General features: G+C 40.8%; 2 protein-coding genes across 8 annotated transcripts in view; both read right to left on the reverse strand.

Moving 5' to 3' along the window:
• LOC125745617 (AP-4 complex accessory subunit RUSC2-like) overlaps positions 1–1,785 on the reverse strand; it is a 29,222-nt gene extending 27,437 nt beyond the window's left edge. For 2 of the 4 annotated variants that reach the window (XM_049018625.1, XM_049018621.1), the window contains exon 1: positions 1,592–1,785. The gene's annotated coding sequence lies outside the window, so the exon portion shown is untranslated. The other 2 variants (XM_049018623.1, XM_049018624.1) reach the window with 2 other exon arrangements.
• A 124-nt stretch (positions 1,786–1,909) lies between these two features.
• atp8b5b (ATPase phospholipid transporting 8B5b) overlaps positions 1,910–20,734 on the reverse strand; it is a 30,971-nt gene continuing 12,146 nt past the window's right edge. For all 4 annotated transcript variants that reach the window (XM_049019397.1, XM_049019396.1, XM_049019395.1 and 1 more), the window contains 22 exons: positions 20,285–20,357; positions 19,973–20,043; positions 19,436–19,518; positions 18,901–19,059; positions 18,677–18,765; positions 18,191–18,384; positions 16,743–16,951; positions 16,132–16,175; positions 15,535–15,700; positions 13,909–14,097; positions 13,602–13,717; positions 12,359–12,523; positions 11,819–11,930; positions 11,177–11,282; positions 10,945–11,086; positions 10,543–10,726; positions 7,881–8,104; positions 7,696–7,779; positions 7,115–7,360; positions 6,462–6,600; positions 5,970–6,100; positions 1,910–4,283 (listed from right to left, as the gene is read on the reverse strand). In XM_049019397.1, coding sequence (XP_048875354.1) covers positions 4,014–4,283; positions 5,970–6,100; positions 6,462–6,600; positions 7,115–7,360; positions 7,696–7,779; positions 7,881–8,104; positions 10,543–10,726; positions 10,945–11,086; positions 11,177–11,282; positions 11,819–11,930; positions 12,359–12,523; positions 13,602–13,717; positions 13,909–14,097; positions 15,535–15,700; positions 16,132–16,175; positions 16,743–16,951; positions 18,191–18,384; positions 18,677–18,765; positions 18,901–19,059; positions 19,436–19,518; positions 19,973–20,043; positions 20,285–20,357 — 3,196 coding nt within the window. In that variant the 3' untranslated portion in view covers positions 1,910–4,013. The remainder of the gene's footprint in view (positions 4,284–5,969; positions 6,101–6,461; positions 6,601–7,114; positions 7,361–7,695; positions 7,780–7,880; positions 8,105–10,542; positions 10,727–10,944; positions 11,087–11,176; positions 11,283–11,818; positions 11,931–12,358; positions 12,524–13,601; positions 13,718–13,908; positions 14,098–15,534; positions 15,701–16,131; positions 16,176–16,742; positions 16,952–18,190; positions 18,385–18,676; positions 18,766–18,900; positions 19,060–19,435; positions 19,519–19,972; positions 20,044–20,284; positions 20,358–20,734) is intronic.

Below are 20,734 nucleotides of genomic sequence, written 5' to 3' on the forward strand. Positions count from 1 at the left end.
TACAGTCCAGCTCAAAGCCGCATTAAGAATATACGCTGACTCAAATGTAATTCCAAGCTTCTCACCATGTCTGCATGGGAAATGATTCCATTATGTTCAGTTAAAGGACAAAATAGACTACTGTATTTCAATTGCAAACTTTGTCCCTGGTGGGTTAAAATGGTTTCCCCCTATAATAGTTACAACGGATACCACAGTTAATCCCCTGGCTAATACAACAGGGGGATATATATATATATATATATATATATATATATATATATATATATATATATATATATATATATATTATTGTTTTTCATTCAAGATTTGCAAGACATACCGAAATTTTTACTACTGATCAGCCTAAATAATTTTGCGATTTTACCATAGCCCACCTAGGTATTAAAAATGAATAGGCCTACATGTTAAGATTCTGCACAGAATTATTTTTCATAAAAGCACTATACAAAAAAATACAATGTCTAAGAAGACCCAATCCAGTAAGATCATCTGAAGCTTGGGAAAAGTGGAATCAATTTTACAACTTAATCGGGGAAAAATAATTCCAAAGCAGGTTTTGCATGATTTTTAACTCACAACCATACAATCTTGGGAGAGAGAGTCAGGCATCCACCAAGGTGTCACACGCATACCGCACATACCTTTGATGTGTGAACTTGTTCCGTTTTTAATTTAGGAAAAAAGCAAATATGAGCTGCACAAGGCAAGAGCTTGAAAAATATACCTGTATCTTCGGCTTGCGGCTTCACTCCATGAATGTCACGAAGGTCTTTCCATGCAAGGACGCCCGTTCATGCGCACTCTTATTGTCTGATGCTTACTGGACAACTACAATCACCCATTTCCATTTAATATCACCCATCAATCCAGATACATCATATTTATATTCTGTTATATATAGTCCATATTTTAACCGTACTCATCCTTTACCAAACCGCACAACAACGGCAAGGTTTAAACGGATGCTCACGTTTTACTTCTTTCACAAGTGATCTTAGCCGATCGTGCCATTCAATGTCTAAAGCCCATGTTTAGAGATCAGATCACAATCCACTGATAAACATTTTTTTATTGTATAGAAAACCGAAATCACATTTACGGTCCACGGGATACGGCGAATGCTGGCGTCTACCGGCAGACGGTGAAAAAGGAGAGAAAAAAATATACATATACATCCCTCACGCCATAAGGACACTGCAAATGTCAGCAAGGGAAAAAAAATAAATAATATATATATATATACATAAAATGTAAGAAGCTTCATTACCTTGCACTGTGCCAGAGAAGAGGGTATAAACAGCGTTTAGTTTAGCCCTATTAGCCTCAGGGGGGTTACGCGGCTAGCCCTGTTAGCCTAGCTACCGCGCAAACGGACACAAAATAACGGGATACAGCCGTGGGGACAGAACACCAGGCGCCCCCCTGTCCCACCACCATTCAGTAAGTCAGACAGGCGCACCATTTACACCATACATTAGGTAACAAAAGCCGCTTTAAACTCCCTCGTCGGGTCACATACACTTGCACCCTTCAGGTCTGTCGCAAAGCCGCATCCCTCTTACCCGCATCCATAAATGGCCGCACTTACATTACAGGTCCGGGGCGCATTTAGTCGAATGACTTTTAATTCTGGTGTCAGTAACATCCAGTTGTTTTTTTATGGTGGCTGGAAGCAAAACGACAGAAATGCATTTTTATTCGCCAGTGATGGAAAAGCGAGCCTCCTGGCAGCATAGCCGGAGCCAGGGTTGGGCTGCACTGGCGCTGGTGCGTCACAAGTCCTCCTCCTCCGTGGAGTTCGTCCCCCCTGGCTTCCCCTCCTGGAAATCTTTATCCTTCTCGGCATGATCTTTATTCATCATTTTAGAGCTGCATTATATCCAAGTAAACACATTCTACAACCGTGTTAATAAAAACATCAAGCATTTATTTTGCATATAACATTTCTTTTTATCAAAATCGGTGCAAGATTTATAGTCTGATACATTTGGATATTACAGCCAAAATAAAGCACTGATTATGCCAAAACAACACAATGACATTTGAACATAAACAAATGCGTCAGAGATAAATAACCCAGTTAACGCCAGTTTTCTTAAGTTTACTCAGGAATACCATATTTCTAGGCATATTTATTGCATTTCTGTTTGATATATGACTTATATTAAATGATAATTAAAGGTAACGAAAGTATCCTCAAAATATGCCGTTTCCTGTCTGTGTATAAGCACTTTACTGAATTTGCAAAGGAGTAACTGACATACATATTTTCTACGCAATATGGACATATGTAATGAACAACTGTATTAACACGCATTTGTGATCTATTTGGTCTTGCCTAAAAGTATTTCAGTATTACCTTAATGCATAGAGAAGGTAATGGGGGGAAACGTGTCTGACATTTTGTCATGATTTTGGTCCCTTGAAAAAATAAGTGCTTCAAAATCTGAGTGATTGATCAAGCCACAAACTGCTGGATTCTCACTACTATTATATCTAGGCCTTTAATTTAAAAAATCCTCATTAGAATTTACAAAAAAAATATATTTTACTTTTGTAAACATCAAACCATACTGATATACAATCAACAAAGTTTCTTTGTGTCAAACTATTTACCTAACATATTAAACACAGTTGAGTGACTATTGCATTAACCTATGCAGACTGCAGGTCTGGGAGGTTATAAACCACTGCCTAAGCCAAAGATCTTAAATTCTGTCCTAGAAGGGTCATGCATATGCAATAATGCAATAATTTATTATTTTTTATGTTAGCTCTGTTTGCCCTATACCACGTCATAATGGAATTTTACTTAAGTGATTTTTCAGGAATGCATTAGTCTAAATACTATGTATAACCACTAACTGGCTACAAGGATAGTTAAGATGTATGGATTGAATTTACGATTCCTGAAACAAAAACAAACATGCCTTACACCAATCGGTACCAAGGCTGGTAACCAACTGTGTATGCAAATAAGTTAGACCACACAAAATGATGTTTTAGGCAACAATAATAAATCCATACAACATATAAACATTTTCATAGTACAGTACATGCATATAGAGTCTGGAATGAGCAGAGTCTACCAGTTTGGTATATTTACGGGTAAAAGAACTTGGTGATTCATTTAGCTGGCAATGCATTATTGCACTGACCAGATCAGATTGACATCAAATATTCAACAGATCAAAATGAAATAAAAAATAAACAAAATACTACAATAATGCAACGCATGATTAGTGTTGTTAGTGGCATTGTATTTCTATTCTAGTTATTTAAAAGGCCACAAAGGTCATTCATTAGGATTAATTCCTATCACGAAAATTACAAAATGTTTTGGAGTCAAACTCAAGAAATGGAAAAATTATTTGTAATTTGGTCTTTATCATCCATTGATTTTCAGTAACTGCTTATCTAGTACAGTCATGGTGAGCTGGGAGTCTGTCCCATGAGGCATAGGGTGTATGGCGAAGGGCACCTTGGACTGGATGCCAGTCTATCACAGGGCCCAAACCATGGTAATTTAGAGACACCAATTCACCTACACTTATATTTTTGAACTGCAGAAGGACAGAAGAGTATCGAGAGAAGACTGACACAAACGCAGGGAGGACATACACACACAGAGCCAGTCAGTGTTTTAGCCACAACCCCCACTCACCAAGTCTTTAGTGTCCAGCAAATCAAATATAAAATTCAATTCAATTAATACTATATTATTGGTCATCTCAAATAATATTTAACATGCAATAATAATATCGACACAGATACAACCTGCACCAAAGGGATGAAGTTTTCTTCCAGACACTCATTTGAAAACATGTGCTGGTTCCAGGTACATCATGGAGAATATCCCTCACATCTTTAACACTGGGCAATTCTTTGTGTCTTTAATAAAATCCCTTTTCATGCTGTACTGAAGGTCTTGCTGTCCCACAGACACCCTCTCTGCCGTAGGCGCTACGTCCCACGGGTATCAAACTTGGTCCAAACTGTCTTAGATCCTTTCACACGCCTCTGGAGACCTCACCCACAGCACGGTACATCTGCGGGAGGCTCTCCTGCCTTGCGGAACTTTGCTGCCGGCCAGATGGACTGAACCCACCCACATGGCCGATGGCGGGTCGCCGCAGGAAACGCCTGGAGGTCACCAGGTCACCGTAGCCCTGAGTGTGAGAGAAGGCGTAGCCGGAGCGGCGGGAGCTAGTGCGGCGGAGGCGGGCACGCTTGGGTAACGGGGGTGGAGCTGCCTTCGCTTCTCTCACTTTGAACCTCACCTGCGGAACAAGACGAGGAAGAGGACATATTTGGGAGGAAGTGGTCAATAGTATGGAGAGGAATGTCAGAGCAAAAGCAGGAGGAAAGAAGTGACAGAATATACCGGCAGACAAAACATCACAAGAACTTATTGGTGATCCTCTTTTGGAAACTTCCTTACTACAAAGAAGAATCTGAAAACATCAAGGAACTATTATCAGCACAGCAACAGAACTCAGATCTCAGTCGCATGCCAGTTTAATTCTGCTCCAAAGCCCCTCTGGGCAGGTCTAGTGACATGTGTCACTGTTTTTTCTAGGCCCCTTGTTATCAAGTTCACAGCCAGCTGGAACAGAAATTGGTACATGACTAAGCACACATCTCTCCAGACACTGACCGGCCTGTTTATCATTCGACACACTCATAGACACCACTCAAACAGTCAAGTGACTGAATGTTCTGGGAAAGTCCGTCCTTCAGCCCAGACTAGATCTGACGAATAATATGTCCACTTTTTTATCGGGCTATTGAAGTGACATGCGTTGAATGAACACAGAGTCCTGGCACAGGCGAAGTATGTGCTTCTTTTTATTAATAAATAATTAAAAATAATACAAGAATCAGTATTTTTTTGCTCATTTACATGGCAGGACATTGTACTGAAATTCCCAAAGCCTTCACCTGGATATCTTCAGATCATGACTCTTAAAAAGGCATTTGTTATATCTTAGGTCAGGGGTAGGGAACCTGGTCCATGGAGGGCCGGTGTGGGTTTTTGGGATGACCTCTCAATCAGCCAATAATAAAGCAGCGATTCTCAACTCCAGTCCTGATTCAATCAGTCTATTGGCTGATTGAGAGGCCATCCCAAAAACCCGCACACCGGCTCTCCATGGATCAGGTTCCCTACCCCTGTCTTAGGTTGTTGTTGTTAAATCATAAACTGGAAAACTTTATCTTATCATAAAGGGATATATTCTGAGCTTTAGACTGTGTGGGTTCTCTGGGTTCTCAGAAGGCACGACAGGAAGGGTTTTGTAAGAGAAGTTCATACTGGAAGATCTCACACATTTTGAGATGGGGGAATGAACTGCAGATATCCAATGTCATAAATGAATAAAGATTAAAACTGATGAAAAAATAAAATCCATTCATGCTAACAGGTTCAATTCCTGGCCTGCATAGTATGGGATGAGCCCTCCAGGGACACCCTAACCGACTGATAGGGTCTGCCAACTGTACCCTAGCTGTAAGTAAATGTACCTTTCAAGGTACAGAAATGGACTCTGAGGAACATTTTTGTGCTGTTGGGGTACATTAATGTTGTTTGTACCTTGGGGAACAAAACTGTACCAGGGCTGCAGCCAGAGGTGGACATTTCAGTTCCAGAAAGTAAAAATCCAGTCCAAGATTTTGTTTCAACGAACCACTTGAGTACTCTGTGACTGTGACTCTTCATACATGGTTGGTTGAAACAAAATCTTGGTCTAGATGAAATGTCCAACTCTTTCTGTACCCTTTTTCCTGACAGTGTGCCTGGTTAGTTTTGTTTATTCTTAACACCATGACAGCAACTAGGGTTATATTCATGGCGAGAGTATATGGGTATTAAAGCAGAGCAAAAAGGTATGAACTTCATAAATAACTATCAAATGTTACAAAGAGTTCAAACAATGTAAAATAGATGCTTAAGATTAGCCTCCTACCCTGTCATTGATGGTAGGGCACAGCTGGATGAGCAGGAACCGGAAAGCCACTACCGGAAGTACACACAGGATTGATGTGAGGATGATGGTCAGCCACACGTTGGGCTGATTCAGGGAGTTTCTGGCCGTGCCTGTCGTACATAAAATACTCACGTTAGCACGCCTCATACTAAATGCTATAGATCAGTGTTTCCCAACCCACTCCTTGTCCATTCCTGGGGGGGAGCAAAAATGTGTACTCTTTGGCAGGGAGCAAAAATGTGGACTGTATGGCATGCAGCTGGGAGGGAGCAAAAATCTAGGGGTCCCTGAGGACTGGGTTGGGAAACACTGTTATATATTATTGGAAAATGTGTTAATTCAACCATCTAGCTGATGCAGATCATTAAAAAGTACACAATCTAATGAGGAAACAAACATTACTGAAGCTCAAAATAAGGACATGTCTGCTGTTGAGTAATGACAAGAGGATGCAAGACAAAGGGAGCTCACCGATGAAGGGGAAGGAGGCGGTGAAGATAAGGTACATGCCATTGCTGTACATGGTGAACGTGATGGCAAAGTAAACCGCCAGGCTTCCCCAGAGAAAGAATTGGTTCACTGCTGTCCAGTAAGCGGTGTCCAGCCCCAGCTGAGGAAGGGTGATGTAAAGAGAGCTCTCATAGCCTTTGGCAGGAATGTGCTCCACACAGGTATGTGCAGGCACACGTTTCAAGAGAAAGGTCTCCATATGGGGCTATTTAGAGATACAGTATATACAAGGATGGCCAGTCTTATCTGCGAAGGGACGGTGTGTATGCTGGTTTTTAGGATAACCTTTAGGTCATCTATTCAAACCCCGCTGTGAGGATTCTTCAGCCAATCAGCCCTCAGATTAGGAATTTAATTAGAGACTTGCAGTGAAAACAGGCATTTTTTTAACATTAGAGGGAAAAAAATGTTATTTTTTATATTTTATAGTATATGGAAAATGAAATGTATACGTAAGTTAGTTTTGCTGGGAGTGATGTCTGGGGAAGTGATAATCACTGATTTGAGTAGGGTTTGTTTCACTTTACCCTAGGATAAACACTGGGTACAGCTATTGTGAGTCACCTTCGAGGTGATAATGCATATTTTCATGACTTGGCTGGTCATGCCCTTACCTGGATGGAAACGGTAATGAGCAGGCAGGTCTGGGCCAACAGCGCAAACGACTGGTAGTCTGCGATTTCCCGGCCGTCGTCACGCACCGTGTCATACATGGCGGCGTACGGGACGAAAAAGAGCACGAGGGAACTGTAGCAGCTGTGCATGACGCACGTGATGAAGGCGGCCTTGTTGAAGTACAGGTTCAGCTGCCCAGGGGCATAAAGCTGTGGGTACTGGAAGCTCCAGCGATCATCAACATCCTGCACACAAATGGACATATGCACAATATATATATCTAAAGACATGGCCTTCAATTGGTTGCACCGAATCAACCTCAGTCATTAACAATGTCATTCACAATGTTTATGAGTTGAGTTACATATATACCACAATTATTTGATAAGTGCAACAGTTCACTGCATTCCTTCTAAGGACGAATTTAATTTTTGCTCCTACTGCCACGTTGGGTACTTCTTTTGTTTGTTTGTTTGTCAGATATGCTTGTGAAATGTAAAAAAAAAAAATAAACACAATTTTATTCTTGTGAATTTTATCTGATTGATCACACTCCAGTTTGATTGGTTCGGATGGTTACCTGTTCAAACAGACTCATTCCCAACACAGGAAGAGCAGTGTAGACCAGGTTGTACAGAGTGATAAACCATTCATCGTATACCGTCTGCAAGAGTACAATTATTAGACCATTAACATAAAGAGATCACATGTGATGTTATTATCTTATAGAGAAATTGTTAGGAACAATCTCTGTATTGCTCTTACCTGTGCAGAAAACCCACAGAAGAAGGCATACCAGAAGTGTACCAAGGTGAAGGTGAAATTCTTGTAGAAGAAGTAGCGCAAAAACTTGCACATGCGCAGGTAAGACCAGCGGCCGTGTACCAGCAGGAGGCGCTGCAGATAGCGGAACTGTGCGAAGGAGAAATCGCTGGAAAGCACTGCCTGCATGCCCTCCTGGCCACTGATACCCACACCGATGTGAGCCGCTGCGGGGGGGGAGGGGGGGGGGGGGGAGAAGGCAGACGTGTGTAATGAGTAGATGGAGGCCATGTGATAGAAGGATGAATGCTTGGATGACAAAAATGGACTGTGGATAACAGAGGAATGGAGGGTAATGACAGGATAACATGGGGGACTAAAAGGAAGGTAGAGAGCAACTGAAAAGCAGGAAAGACAGGTGTTATAGCAGAACAGAGACAGAAAACAGGGTAGAATAACAAAGTCATGGCAGGGTGCTACAGTAACAGGTTCTCACAAAGCCAATAACACACAGCCTACCAAGAAAACCCCCATCAGAGCACATCCAGAGTGACAAACTCAAGACTGCTCATCCACAACATGCCATAAACACACTGTGGCACTATGGGAAAACACAACATTGATTATTTGCTTGATTAAATTACACTGTTAGCATGATGGAAGAAGGAGGATAAATGTTGCCTCCAATAAAAAAAGCACAGATTTCAAACGATCAGATCCGACCTTCTTCCACTTAATCAAGTTGAAAGCTCTTAAGCTCCAACTTTATGCCTCGATATGGGCGTAAATTACAAAACCAGCCAATACAACTCGCCACCAAATGGGTGGAGACCTCAAGACCCCTAATGTTCAGCCCAAAGTTACACCCTTGTACGCGGACGTCAGTTTGAGTTCATATTATCGTTCATTTTCTATAACCATCTATCCAATGTACAGTCAGGGTGATCCTATTCCAGCAAATATAGGGAACAGCTTAATTGGGAACCTAATCACACATAAGCTACCATGGATCATTCTGAACTTCCAATCAACCTAAAAGAATTTACGAGGACAGGAGAAAATCACATGATGAGGTACAGAATCCATCGACACGGAACCAAAGCACAAGCTATGAGGCCACCATACCACTCTTCAATTAAATTCATTATTTATCATTTTCTTTGATTTTTCAAATGAAAATGAATTATTAAATCAAACTGGACCAGGTCTAGATCATGGCTTTCCTAGTCCAGAAAATATCCCATGTAGTACTTTTGGTGCATTAACATGCCATGAAAATAAGGGTAATCAACATGCAACCTCCTCTATATAAGCAATGACAAATTTAAGCTTAATTTTTCTTTAGTACTCATATGAGCTTATAGTAATCAAATACTCCACTTACAGTGTTCATTTTGGGGCATTTTAAACAAGAGAAAAAATTTAAACTGCAGTAATGCTCTTAAATTTTTTTTTTAACTTTACTTTGGCCTAGCTTGCCTTGCTAGCTACCTGGGGCTATTTCTGTGTGCATAGAAAACACGAAGGGAAAAAAAAGTAATTTTCTCTCAGTAACAAATATTGACTCCTCAAAGCTTATTACAAACCTCCAAAAACAAGCCACCGAGATGCAGAACTGAAATTACAGTAAGGGCTTAGAATGTAACGTTTGGAAAATGTGCTGTATAAATAAAATTTAATTGAACATTATGTACAGTATGTAACTGTACTGTATTATTATGTGTATTATGTATTAATCATAACTGTTATAGCGTATTTGAATTATACAGTTCAGTAACAATTTGTGCAGTACTGTAACCTGGAAAGCATTTGAAACAGCTGTAATGTATTTTGAAATTGTCAAAATTAAGTAAATGGCGACACTTATAGTCATATATTATATTAACTTATATTCATGTTATAAATATACTAATGTCAATTAGATGACAATCTCCCTGAGGCATAAAGAAGAAAAAAATTGGATATAATAATCATTCCCTCAAAGTGATTCATCCAGCCAGATGTGATCAGTATATGCAATTTCCACAGTACTTAAAAAAACAGTTGTGGTGTTTGAATATTACGTTTGTCAAAATAGCAGTTGCTGTTATTTTCCACTTGATTAATGAACAGTCTAAGGTTCCTGTGACTCGCAGGGACATAAATTATGAAACGGATTAGCTTGGTATTAAATTACTCTATCAATTATTTAATATATATTTCCATTTAACACTTTCTGGCCAGAGGGAATAGCCTCTGCTGACCATGTGCAAAACTTATAAAATTACCACAGTTATTTTACAAACTTTGTATGTAACCATGTATATAACCATGTAGTTAAAATAGTGCTATATAAATAAAGATTGATTGATCTTTCTATTACATTTACAGGATTTTACATTTACATTTATTTACAGGATTTATTATTTACTATTATTATTGATTTTTATTGTTGTTTATAGTAATCATTATAGCCACAGTAATAATAAACCTCACTGTTACACTCATTTCTTTTTTAGCAAATTAGTCTGGATTAAACATGTTTCTCTGGGATACTACTGAATGTTTAATGGACCCCTTATCCAGTATGATATGAACTGTCTGCTGTTGTGGTAGCACTTAGCTATGTTTTCTGTTGTCAGATTGTAACTACCAGTATCTTCTATGTGGATCTACAGTAACCTACCCTTGATCATGCTGACGTCATTGGCGCCATCCCCAATGGCGAGGGTGACAGCATTCTTATACTTCTTGACCAGCTGCACCACCTGGGCTTTCTGCAGGGGTGTGACCCGGCAGCAGATCACGGTCTTGCACATATTGGCTGTCCGCAGGAAATCCAGTTCCAGGCCCTTCTCCAGCGCAAAGGCCTGACACAACAGAAAGAGGTGAGAAGAAGAGACAGCGAGAGACAGAAGAGAAGAAATTCAAGTGTAATAAAGAGCTGTGTGATGTTCTGGCCTCAATAAAATATACAATTTGAGAAAATAAGCAAAAGTTATTGGTGATGGACTCATCCAAAAAAAATATCCATTATACTACTCTGCTGTGATAGGTTGAAAAAGACCCAACCTATTCTCTTACTTACCAAACTGTGTCCATTAATCACCAAGCCATACTCTCCATCTACAGTCTCATCAGCGACCATCTTGGACTTTTTACCCAGAATTCCACTGTCAATGATTATAGGCTCATCCTCTGAATCCGGCTTCATTTTCTTCCTTGCATTCCTAAGTACAGAAATCAGACAACAGCATATCAAGGGTTTATGTATAGTAGTGATTGTATCAAGGTTAGATCTGTATTAATTTGCTTCTCACTGTAGCTCCAGTTTCACTTCTTCTGATGAGTTTGCTGCTACTATGAACACTTCATCCATCTCCTCTCGCAGAAGGTTGCATGAGTATCCAATGTTCTCTGCTGTCTCTGTTAAAATAATTAAAATGACACAAATCTTCACTTAAATCTAGTATCTAGATTAGGGCTGCCCAATTCTGGTCCTGGAGGGCCAGTCTACAACACAATTTGCAGATTTCCCTAATCAAACTGTCAAACTGTGTTGCAGACTGGCCCTCCAGGACTGGAACTGGGCAGCCCTGATCTATATTTGTGACCCATCACCACGAAATGAGTCTTATGGGTGTATTTCTACCAGTGCGACTTAAGACTCGTTTTGTGGTGATGGGTCACACTCTTGTTGACAGTTATAGATCTGGTTATAATTATTAGGTATAATTTTACTTTACCTTTTTTTTAAATCATTTAAAAATGAGCTCTGAATAAAAAGATGGAAACTGAAGTTTTAGGTATTATTTTTTATAATCTTATTCCGCATTATTCTGTGTTATTCTCTTATGACTGGGCTCATTTTTAAAGAGTTTGCTGCATTACAGTATGTGGTTTAAGACACAGGAAGAACGGAGCACCGCTCAATAATCCATGATTCATCCTTGGTGACGCACCTTGCTTGTCACCTGTCAGCACCCATATCTTTATGTCGGCCTTAGACAGCTGCTCAATGGCTTGGGGAACGCCATCTTGCAGCTTGTCCTCAATGGCAGTAGCCCCTAACAGCTGAAAACATCCACACAGAAAGACATATTCACAGCTATGCTTCCCTGCTGTATGATGTATGATGAATGTATTTAAAAAGCAGAAATAAAGTGTAACATTACTAGATTCCCAACTGCATGCAAGTATATAGCAATAAGCATTGGAAGACTCATATTATAGGTCCTACATAACTGCATTAGGTATCATTTTCTTCTGTTTTGATTTTACAAATAATGCAGATAAGCTTTGTAAAGATCAATTTGTTGACCAGGCTCAAGAATTACCCTTGATCCAACACAGAACATTTTCAGATCTATACTTCATGGGTTTGCCAAGTCTTACATGTTTTATTTACATACATACAGTATATGCAAAAAATATTTGATGGTTAGTTGTATTACATGACAACGGCAACATTAGCTACTTTATTGACAGGGCCACTTGCATACCAGCAGGTCTTTCTCTATCTCCTCATAGAGCTCGTCCAGCTTTTCCTCGCGGTCCTCCAGGGCAGTGCTGGCCTCATGGTGCCGGGCCTTCCAGCCTTGAAAGTAGGCCTCATCCAGTTCCTTGTGAGCCAGAACCAATGTGCGGAGTCCCTCACCCGCAAACTCCTGTGGCTCACAGAGGTCAGAGATGTTGGACATACAGAGAGATTCACACGCATGCAGAAGTCCATGGTCGAAGTGGGGAAGAAGTCTGCTTGACAATGAGAGAGAGGCCATGCCGCAAACAAGTGTCACATGTGAGACAGGGACTTCAGCACGCTGTGACTGCGTCATACACACAGATCTCCCACCTTTCCCGGAAATTCTGGGATTCTCCCACAAATTACCAGCCGCTCCCTGACATCCGCGGCTGATGCACAAATTCTGTCCTTCTGCTATTCAATGACGGCAAAATTAAACAACAAGTTTTACCACCCCTCCCCACCTAGTCAGTAAAGATTCCTTTGCCCCCTAGCCCCCCCATCAGCAAATTTTATGACCATCACCCTGCAGTCCAGGGGCGTCAGAAGCATTTTAAATGTGCGGGGGGACACGCTGGTATAAAAGTAACATTTTATGTTAAATGTGGGGGGGCTCCAAATGAATAATTATGAAATGAAAGGGGGACACGCCCCCCTCAGATGTAATGCCGGCGACACCCATGTTGCAGTCAAATCTTCACTATTACCGTAATTCCACCCAAGCGTAGCCAGAAACCCCCCCGCCCCCCGCGCCCCCCCGCGCCCTGCCAGCTCTCTCACCCGCCTCCCTGAAATCAATAAGCCTACGGTGAGATGTCTGCACATAAAGATTCACACGCACAATCAAAGCAGCTCAAATGCACACGTTTATCTTTGCGGGGACTTCCTGATGAATCCCATTTTAAAACAACTAACATTTCCTTACTCAATTCCAAAAAAACAGTAGAAAACTGGTAACAAACATGAAGTTTAATTGTAACAAGTAGAAAGATCCATATGTTTAGCGTTTTGCAAAATTCATGAAGGTATTTGTTTTGCATGGGCATCTGGACAACATTTATTTTTCAGGAGTTTCTGTATTTGTAGGGACATTTTGACCAAATTGTTGTTCTCAAATACAGCACGTCCTGCACACATACACAAACACACCCCCAGACGCACACATACAGTACACGCACACGTTTGCTTGTGTATCACGCTGCTCCGACATTATCTCCACTCACATTCAGGTGCTCAGTGGTGATGTCCATAAGCTTGCTGCAGGATGGGTGCAGTCTCTCATACACAATGGTGTCTGCACCCTTACAGTACAATGAGAGCTTCCCCTCCGGACTGCGTACTATGGGATAAGGCAGACAGGGGGGGCATAAGCTGGTGGAGGCTTTTCACAAATAAATTCATGAGAAATTTCATTTGACGGGTGTCTCTTCACTGTAGATGTGTTAATGTGATCCTCTGATGCAAGTAGTTCATAAATGGAAGTACTTTACAAAGCATAAACATAAGTACTCTAGTGTACTGAAAACTTACCAATGACGGACATCCTCTTGCGGACATTGTTGAAGTCCAGGATGGCCTCTAGTTCATAGCTGTTCTGAACACCCATCTCCACAATATTGACTGTTTCTGGGGTGCGGGATCGGAACACAAAACCAAAATTTCGGGCAGCGGTGACCAGGGCGCCCTCATCTGGTGACTGCGCTTGGTACAGGAGGTCACCTGAGCGGAGGAAACCAACCCGCTTAGTGAGTGCTACTAAGGGCTCGCAGTTCAACATTTCACAGTCAACTAGACACTGCTCAGAATTAACTTTCAGGTGAGTTTTACATTCTCATTTCAAAAATGAAAAATCTACAGTATTACTATAATAATGCATATTAGCTGGTTGGAGCCTGGTGCTGAAGCTGGAACCCTTGAGGTAAAAGAACAAAGAACATAAGAAATTTACAAATGAGAGGAGGCCATTCGGCCCATCAAGTTTATTTGGAGAAGAACTCAACTAATACTTCAGAGTTGTTAAAATCTTATCTAGCTCTCATTTCGAGGAAGCCAGTGTATCAGCTCGCACTACACGAACAGGAAGAACATTCTATACTCTAACTTCTGCTGTATAAAAAAGTGCTTTTTCAAATCCAGTGTAAAATGTTCTCCACTATACTTCTACCTATGGTCACGAGTTCTTGAGCTTGAACTAACATTGAACTAACTATTTGGTTGAACAGCCCTCCAGACCTGTTAGAATCTTATATACCTGGATCATTGTCCCCCCTTAGTCTCCTTTGCTCGAGGCTGAACAGATTCAGCTCAGCTAACCTCTCCTCATAAGACATTCCTCAAAGACCTGGAATAATTCTTGTAGTCCTACGTTGAACTGTTTCCAAGCCAGCAATGTCCATCTTAAGGTATAGTGACCAAACCTGCACACAATATTCTAGGTGGGGTCTTACCAAGGAATTATATAATCATAGCATCACCTCCCTTGACTTAAACTCCACACACCTAGAGATGTAACCCAACATACCTTTTTTATTGCTCCCCCACACTGGCGAGAGTGAGACATGGAAGCATCAACATACACACCGAGGTCTTTCTCATAATCAGCTACCTTTATTTCAGTGGAACCCATAAAATATCTGTACTTTATATTTCTGCTCCCTGCATGGATTACCTTACATTTGCCTGCATTAAATGTCATCTGCAAGATATAGCATGAGGAGTGTCAAACTGGCATATTAACAGTCTGCCAACACTGAAACTCATCCAGGAGGAAGCAAAAAAAGTGGGTGTGATTTAAACACAGATCATCAATGCGACTGAGTAGACAAGGAATCCAACTAACAGCACTACCCCTGAGTCCTTCCAAGCAAATAGGGTTTCACAGAAATGGTCTGATACCTCTGACTAATGCATTCAGGCCAAATAATCCTTTGGGAATGTATAGCAATTTCTGCTTGAGTTTGCCATCTTTCAGTCAAATATCTGCTCTTTCTGAAAACAGGCAGCTATTAATATTTGCATGTTTTCACCAGTACAGTTATACCAATGGATATAAAATGATACAACCTTCTTCCCTAGCACAGTAATTCCAGTTTAAAGAAACCTTTGGTTACAAGCTTAGTTACTTGGCTGATGTTGCCCCCACTGCCCAAAGCTCACCGGCCCTCTTCTCCTCTGCCATGACAGTGTGGCACAGTCCCAGCAGACGGAAGAACTGGTGCACCTCTGGGTCCTCCAGCTTCACAGCCTCCACCAGACTGTGGTCATGGAAGGAGAATTTGGGGTCAGCCAGTGGATTGTAGGAGAAGTCCACTTTCTCAGTCTTCTGTAAGGCCACAAGAGACACAACCATTATCATTCACTGTATTCATGAATGCCTAAACAAGAATTCAAAACCCATATTGTTATTTACGTTGAATAATTTTTTGAAAACTTTGAGGAAAGGCAAAATGCACCGTTTGCTTCGGCAGGCCGAAACTATTATATCGTCTCGTTGTTGCTGTAGGTCACATAGCTGTATACTGTGTGTAATTTTCACCACGAAGCCTAATTTAATAGACATTAACTAACAATGTCTTTAAAAATCATAAAAACTGATGAATGCCAATACTTTTGGTATTTCGCTAACAGTATTTTAGCGGGTCATGCCTATACTATGCATACCATAGTACTAGTAGCAAGTAAGTGTGTATTATTGTTGAGAGTAACAACATATGCCTGAAGCTAATACACACTTCAGACCATCGGTTAACTCACCTCTGTTATCTCCACTCTCTGTCCGGCAAAGTCCAACACATCACCTGAAAAAAAAAAATATGACAGAGTAGCTGACTATGAGTAACTCACATTGCTGGTTACAAGTTTAAAGAGTGTCGCATTGTATGGGGCTGATGATGGTAACATCACCAGCTGGAATTTAGAAACAGCTGAAAGGGGAATTTAGAACCTCAGTCAAATAAAGAGCTGAATGCCTGAGCTTCTACTGACATCCATTTTCATCTTGACGACGTACTTTGCAAATTCCTGATGGTCGTGGATCAAATCAGCTCAATCCCAGAAGGAACTTTTGCAAAAGAGTCTCCGATAATCACCATAACAACAATGCAATTAAGCAGATGTTTCTTCTGAACACTTATCTAAATTGTTCATAGGGAGAGGGTTCTCTCACTAAGGGTGATTTGATTACACAGGACTTGAGAGAATTTTATGACAAAGCTTAGTCGGCTGTCTGTTGCTAAAAGCAATTCAGGACTCTGGTCTTTGATCAACATTTAAGTTGAAGGACCGTAAGAATAAGAATTTAAAACAGGCTGAAACCGGTTTCACTGAGCAGACACTTTAGTTGCAGCAAAGGTGCAAGATCATACCATAAGACTTTCCATTGATAGAGCACTTGTTGAAGGTCATGATGTTCTGGGTTAGTGTGCCAGTCTTATCAGAAAAGATATACTTGATCTGGCCGAGCTCCTCGTTAAGAGTGGTAATGCGGGCCTCCGCAGGGGTGTCGTTGCGAGGGTAATACATCTTTCTGTCCCAGTCAATGTAGAAGCTGTTACCCAGCCGGATGATCTCCACACTGCCACAAATAAACAGGAGGACAAGCATCCATATTCAAACTTACACAGAGTTACAGGCAGGCAAGTATACAAACAGATGTAAACAGAACTTAAGGCAAAATTACAGATCTCTTCCTATTACTTTTAAGTTAAGCAGGCCTGGATTTAGATTGCTCAGATTGGGGGGGGCAATTAAAAATGTTGTTTTACAAAATGGTTACACCATAGTGCAGTAGCACCTCATGAACAGAGAAGTAGGTGGAGCACAAGGACATTTCCTTATTTCATGTTTGAAGTATTTGTGAACTCCACATTATGCTCTCTAATCAGCAAACACGAATCATTATTATTATTATTATTATTATTATTATTATTATGTGGCTTATATAAGGTGCTTTGAATAGAAGTGCCTGATAATCAAACATAAACTTTGACTTACAATCTACTGGCATATTAAACATACATTTGGAACTCAAACTAATGAACTGATAAGAAAGTGAAAAGAGAGCATATAACATAGAGAGGAACGTACTCCTTCGATGCTCCTTCGAGAGAAAAGACATTAAAAGTTAATTACCGAACTATCGGTACCAGCCTCAATGAAATGCATAAGACTTCTGGCTAAACATTCATTTAGGAAAGACTTTTCATATTAGTTGGGATAGTGCACTATTATTCAAATCACTTAGATGATTTTCAGCAGCAGGAATTATGCTGCCACCTGCACTTTTGGTGCAAGGTGGGTAGGGAAGGGTGTAATATTACTGGTTGAACTTTAACGTTACATAGCTAGCTAACTATTTATCTAGTAAATGAAACCACCAGAAGCAAAGATCCTTATTCAACGCAACACTACAGCAACATTAAGAACCATTTTAACAGGAACACGCCTTAATAACAATGAGCTGATATTCCTCCTCCACTATCACAGACAACTAAAAATGCTCTGGAGAATTTATTAAATCAGAAATCAGAAAATTCTGATGAGGCAAATGAAACAAATGTGATTGGCAGATTCAAATTACACAGAATAAAGTTAATCAACTGGGTAAGCAGAGCAGAAATTAGCTTACTTTTAGATCCAGACATCCTTTAAGCTACCCAAATACATTTCATTTTTCAGGGAACAGTAAAATAATAACACATTAGGACAGACATACCAGGAGGAAAGTGGCTCCACACACACACACAGACAAAGGCCACAAGCACTGAAACATAGAAGGCCACAAAAACAAGTGAATAGAGGGGAGGGGGCCCACCTGACATAGAGAGATATGGGCACCACAGTGTTTAGGATGATGACATAGGACCAGAAGGTGAGAAAGGCAGAAAAGGAAGCATTCACCCCTTCGTCCCGGGGCAAGAAGGCGGTGAACACAGTGCCCTCCTTGTACTCCCAGATGCCATTTCCAATGGCTAGAATGGTGCACATGAAGGCGAGGAAGCCAAAGATCTGAAGAGCAGTAAACAGAGCCCCCTGTCAGAATGCAATGCAACACAAACCAGCTAGTTCCCAGCTGGGGATTATGCACTAGTTAGTCCACAACTGGGGATTATGAAGCGGTCAGTCCGCAGCTAGGGGTTATGAACCGGCTAGTCTGTGGCTGGGAGGTCATTTCATCATGCACTTTAGTGTTTCACTCAATGGTATTTGCTGTGGGAACCAAGCCTCGGATGTACACTTTATAGGATTTAAACCTTCAGCTTTTTAGTAAAAGTCCCGTGTGCTAATTTCCAGAACTCACACAGAGCACCAGCACATTCATGAGGTGGTCAATGCTTGTGCGCTTGAATGTCGTCTTGCCACAGTTCTGCATCAACTTAGTCTCGTGACCTAAAGACACAGATGTAGCCACTTTAAAGACATACATTTTTAAAGACATATAACTGCACCAAAGGCTTAAATAATTCATCAGTCATTTTCACACCAATATATGAATGGATTATCACACTAACAGATGCTCCTCACCTCCAAAGATTACCAGACCAAAGCACCAGTCTGTATTCCTCAATCTGCAACCACGGAGAAGGATCTTCTCATTGTCCAGGGAGTACTTCTGCCCCTGAAAGGTCAAGGTGCCCGTGAATTTATCCAGCCTGTTGTTTGGGGGCTCACAGCGTACTTCACCTATGGAGATAAGGGGGAGGGATGGTGCCAGAATAATCAACATGTCCTGACTCAGTAACCACATCTATAACAATTACTATTATGGGTGATATATTTGTATATTTTATGTAAAACTAATGGATAGTTTTGAAGTATAGGAATTGATATCTTCAATGCACAACACATATTTGTTCATTTATAAACATCCATCCATTCATTTTCCAAACCACTTATCCTACTGGGTCACGGGGGGTCTGGAGCCTATCCCGGAAGCAATGGGCACGAGGCAGTGGGGCACTGAGGTGAAAATCCTGAGGACCCCAATACTATGTATGGATACTCTGATGTAAAGCCCCGATCCTGATCTGCCACTGGTGTGCTCAGCTCACTGACTCACCATTAAACGCAGCCAGCTTCGCAATGCTGTCTCCCATTTCCCCAGTCACTGTTAGTGACTGTTTCACTTTCAGGTTGGTTTCACTGCAGAGGGGGGAGAAACAGAATCACACGACTTCACTATGAAAATCATCACAAAAGGAAGACAGTACAGCTAAGCTATTCTGATGCATATGACATTTCACACTGTTACAAAGACATACATTTCCTATTAGAAGTATGACTGAGCATAAGAAAGGTGTGTTAAATCATGAGAGTATGCAGTAAAATGGTAACAGCATGTAAAATGACTGACATGTTCCATATGACTGTTCCAAATTGGCTCATGTGCTACATCACATTACATTATCAGATGCTTGTGACTGTACCCCGGGGAAAGCAGAGACAGCCAACCAGCCCCGGGAGCAATTGGGGTTAAGGGTCTAAGTGCCCAACAGTAAAATCACTCAGAATACCACAGGATTTGGAGCAGCAACTTTCCAATCTCAGGCACTAAGCTACAGAGCCATACAAAGCTGCCTGTCACAAAGGTGCTTACCCATCCAGCTCTGCTGTCTCGATGTAAACGAGGTTCAGTGGTTCACTGCTAGACAGCAGAAGCAGGTCAGCCTGGAACACAGATCATTGCATTGGAATCAGATACATATCTATTCTTTCTGGGAATGAATGAATGAATGAATGAATGAATGAATGAATGAATACAGATAATGTAGAAATAGCCAACAGGCATCCCTGACACATTTCATATCTTCTTATGTCATAAAACAGTTGTGAGGAAAATGGTTACACAATGTTGTGAGTGCAAACAACTTATCTGCTATCTGGCAGTGAGCACGTAGGGATCACTCACCGTTACAAACTGGTTGTTTTCCAGTTTGATTATGTCTCCCACTTGAACATTCATCCATTTTTCACTCCTTAGCCTGCAGGAGGAATAATACAAGACTACTGAGGTTTTCGTATAATGTATTACGAAATACAAGTCGCTTAATAGTGGTAATTATGTTGTTGAAGTTTAAAAAGGTATGCTTAAGCAGACGTAACAAGACGTAGAGCATAATTATGCCTAATTCTGTATGAAAAGCTATGCTGCCCTCTAGTGTTTTAAAATGTAAAAACCTCACATTCATCCATTCCCAACAAGTTAAGTACAGACAGTCCCCGGTTACAAACGACGTTCTCTGTCTGTTTTTAAGCCGAATTTTTAGGTAAGTCAGAAAAATGATAATAATACAGTATATATAAATAATCATTACACGATATTAATAAAAGTATCTACACACGGTACTGTACTCAACTT

The sequence above is a fragment of the Brienomyrus brachyistius genome, chromosome 7 (genome assembly GCF_023856365.1).
Source record: "Brienomyrus brachyistius isolate T26 chromosome 7, BBRACH_0.4, whole genome shotgun sequence".
NCBI classification, from domain to species: Eukaryota; Metazoa; Chordata; class Actinopteri; order Osteoglossiformes; family Mormyridae; genus Brienomyrus; species Brienomyrus brachyistius.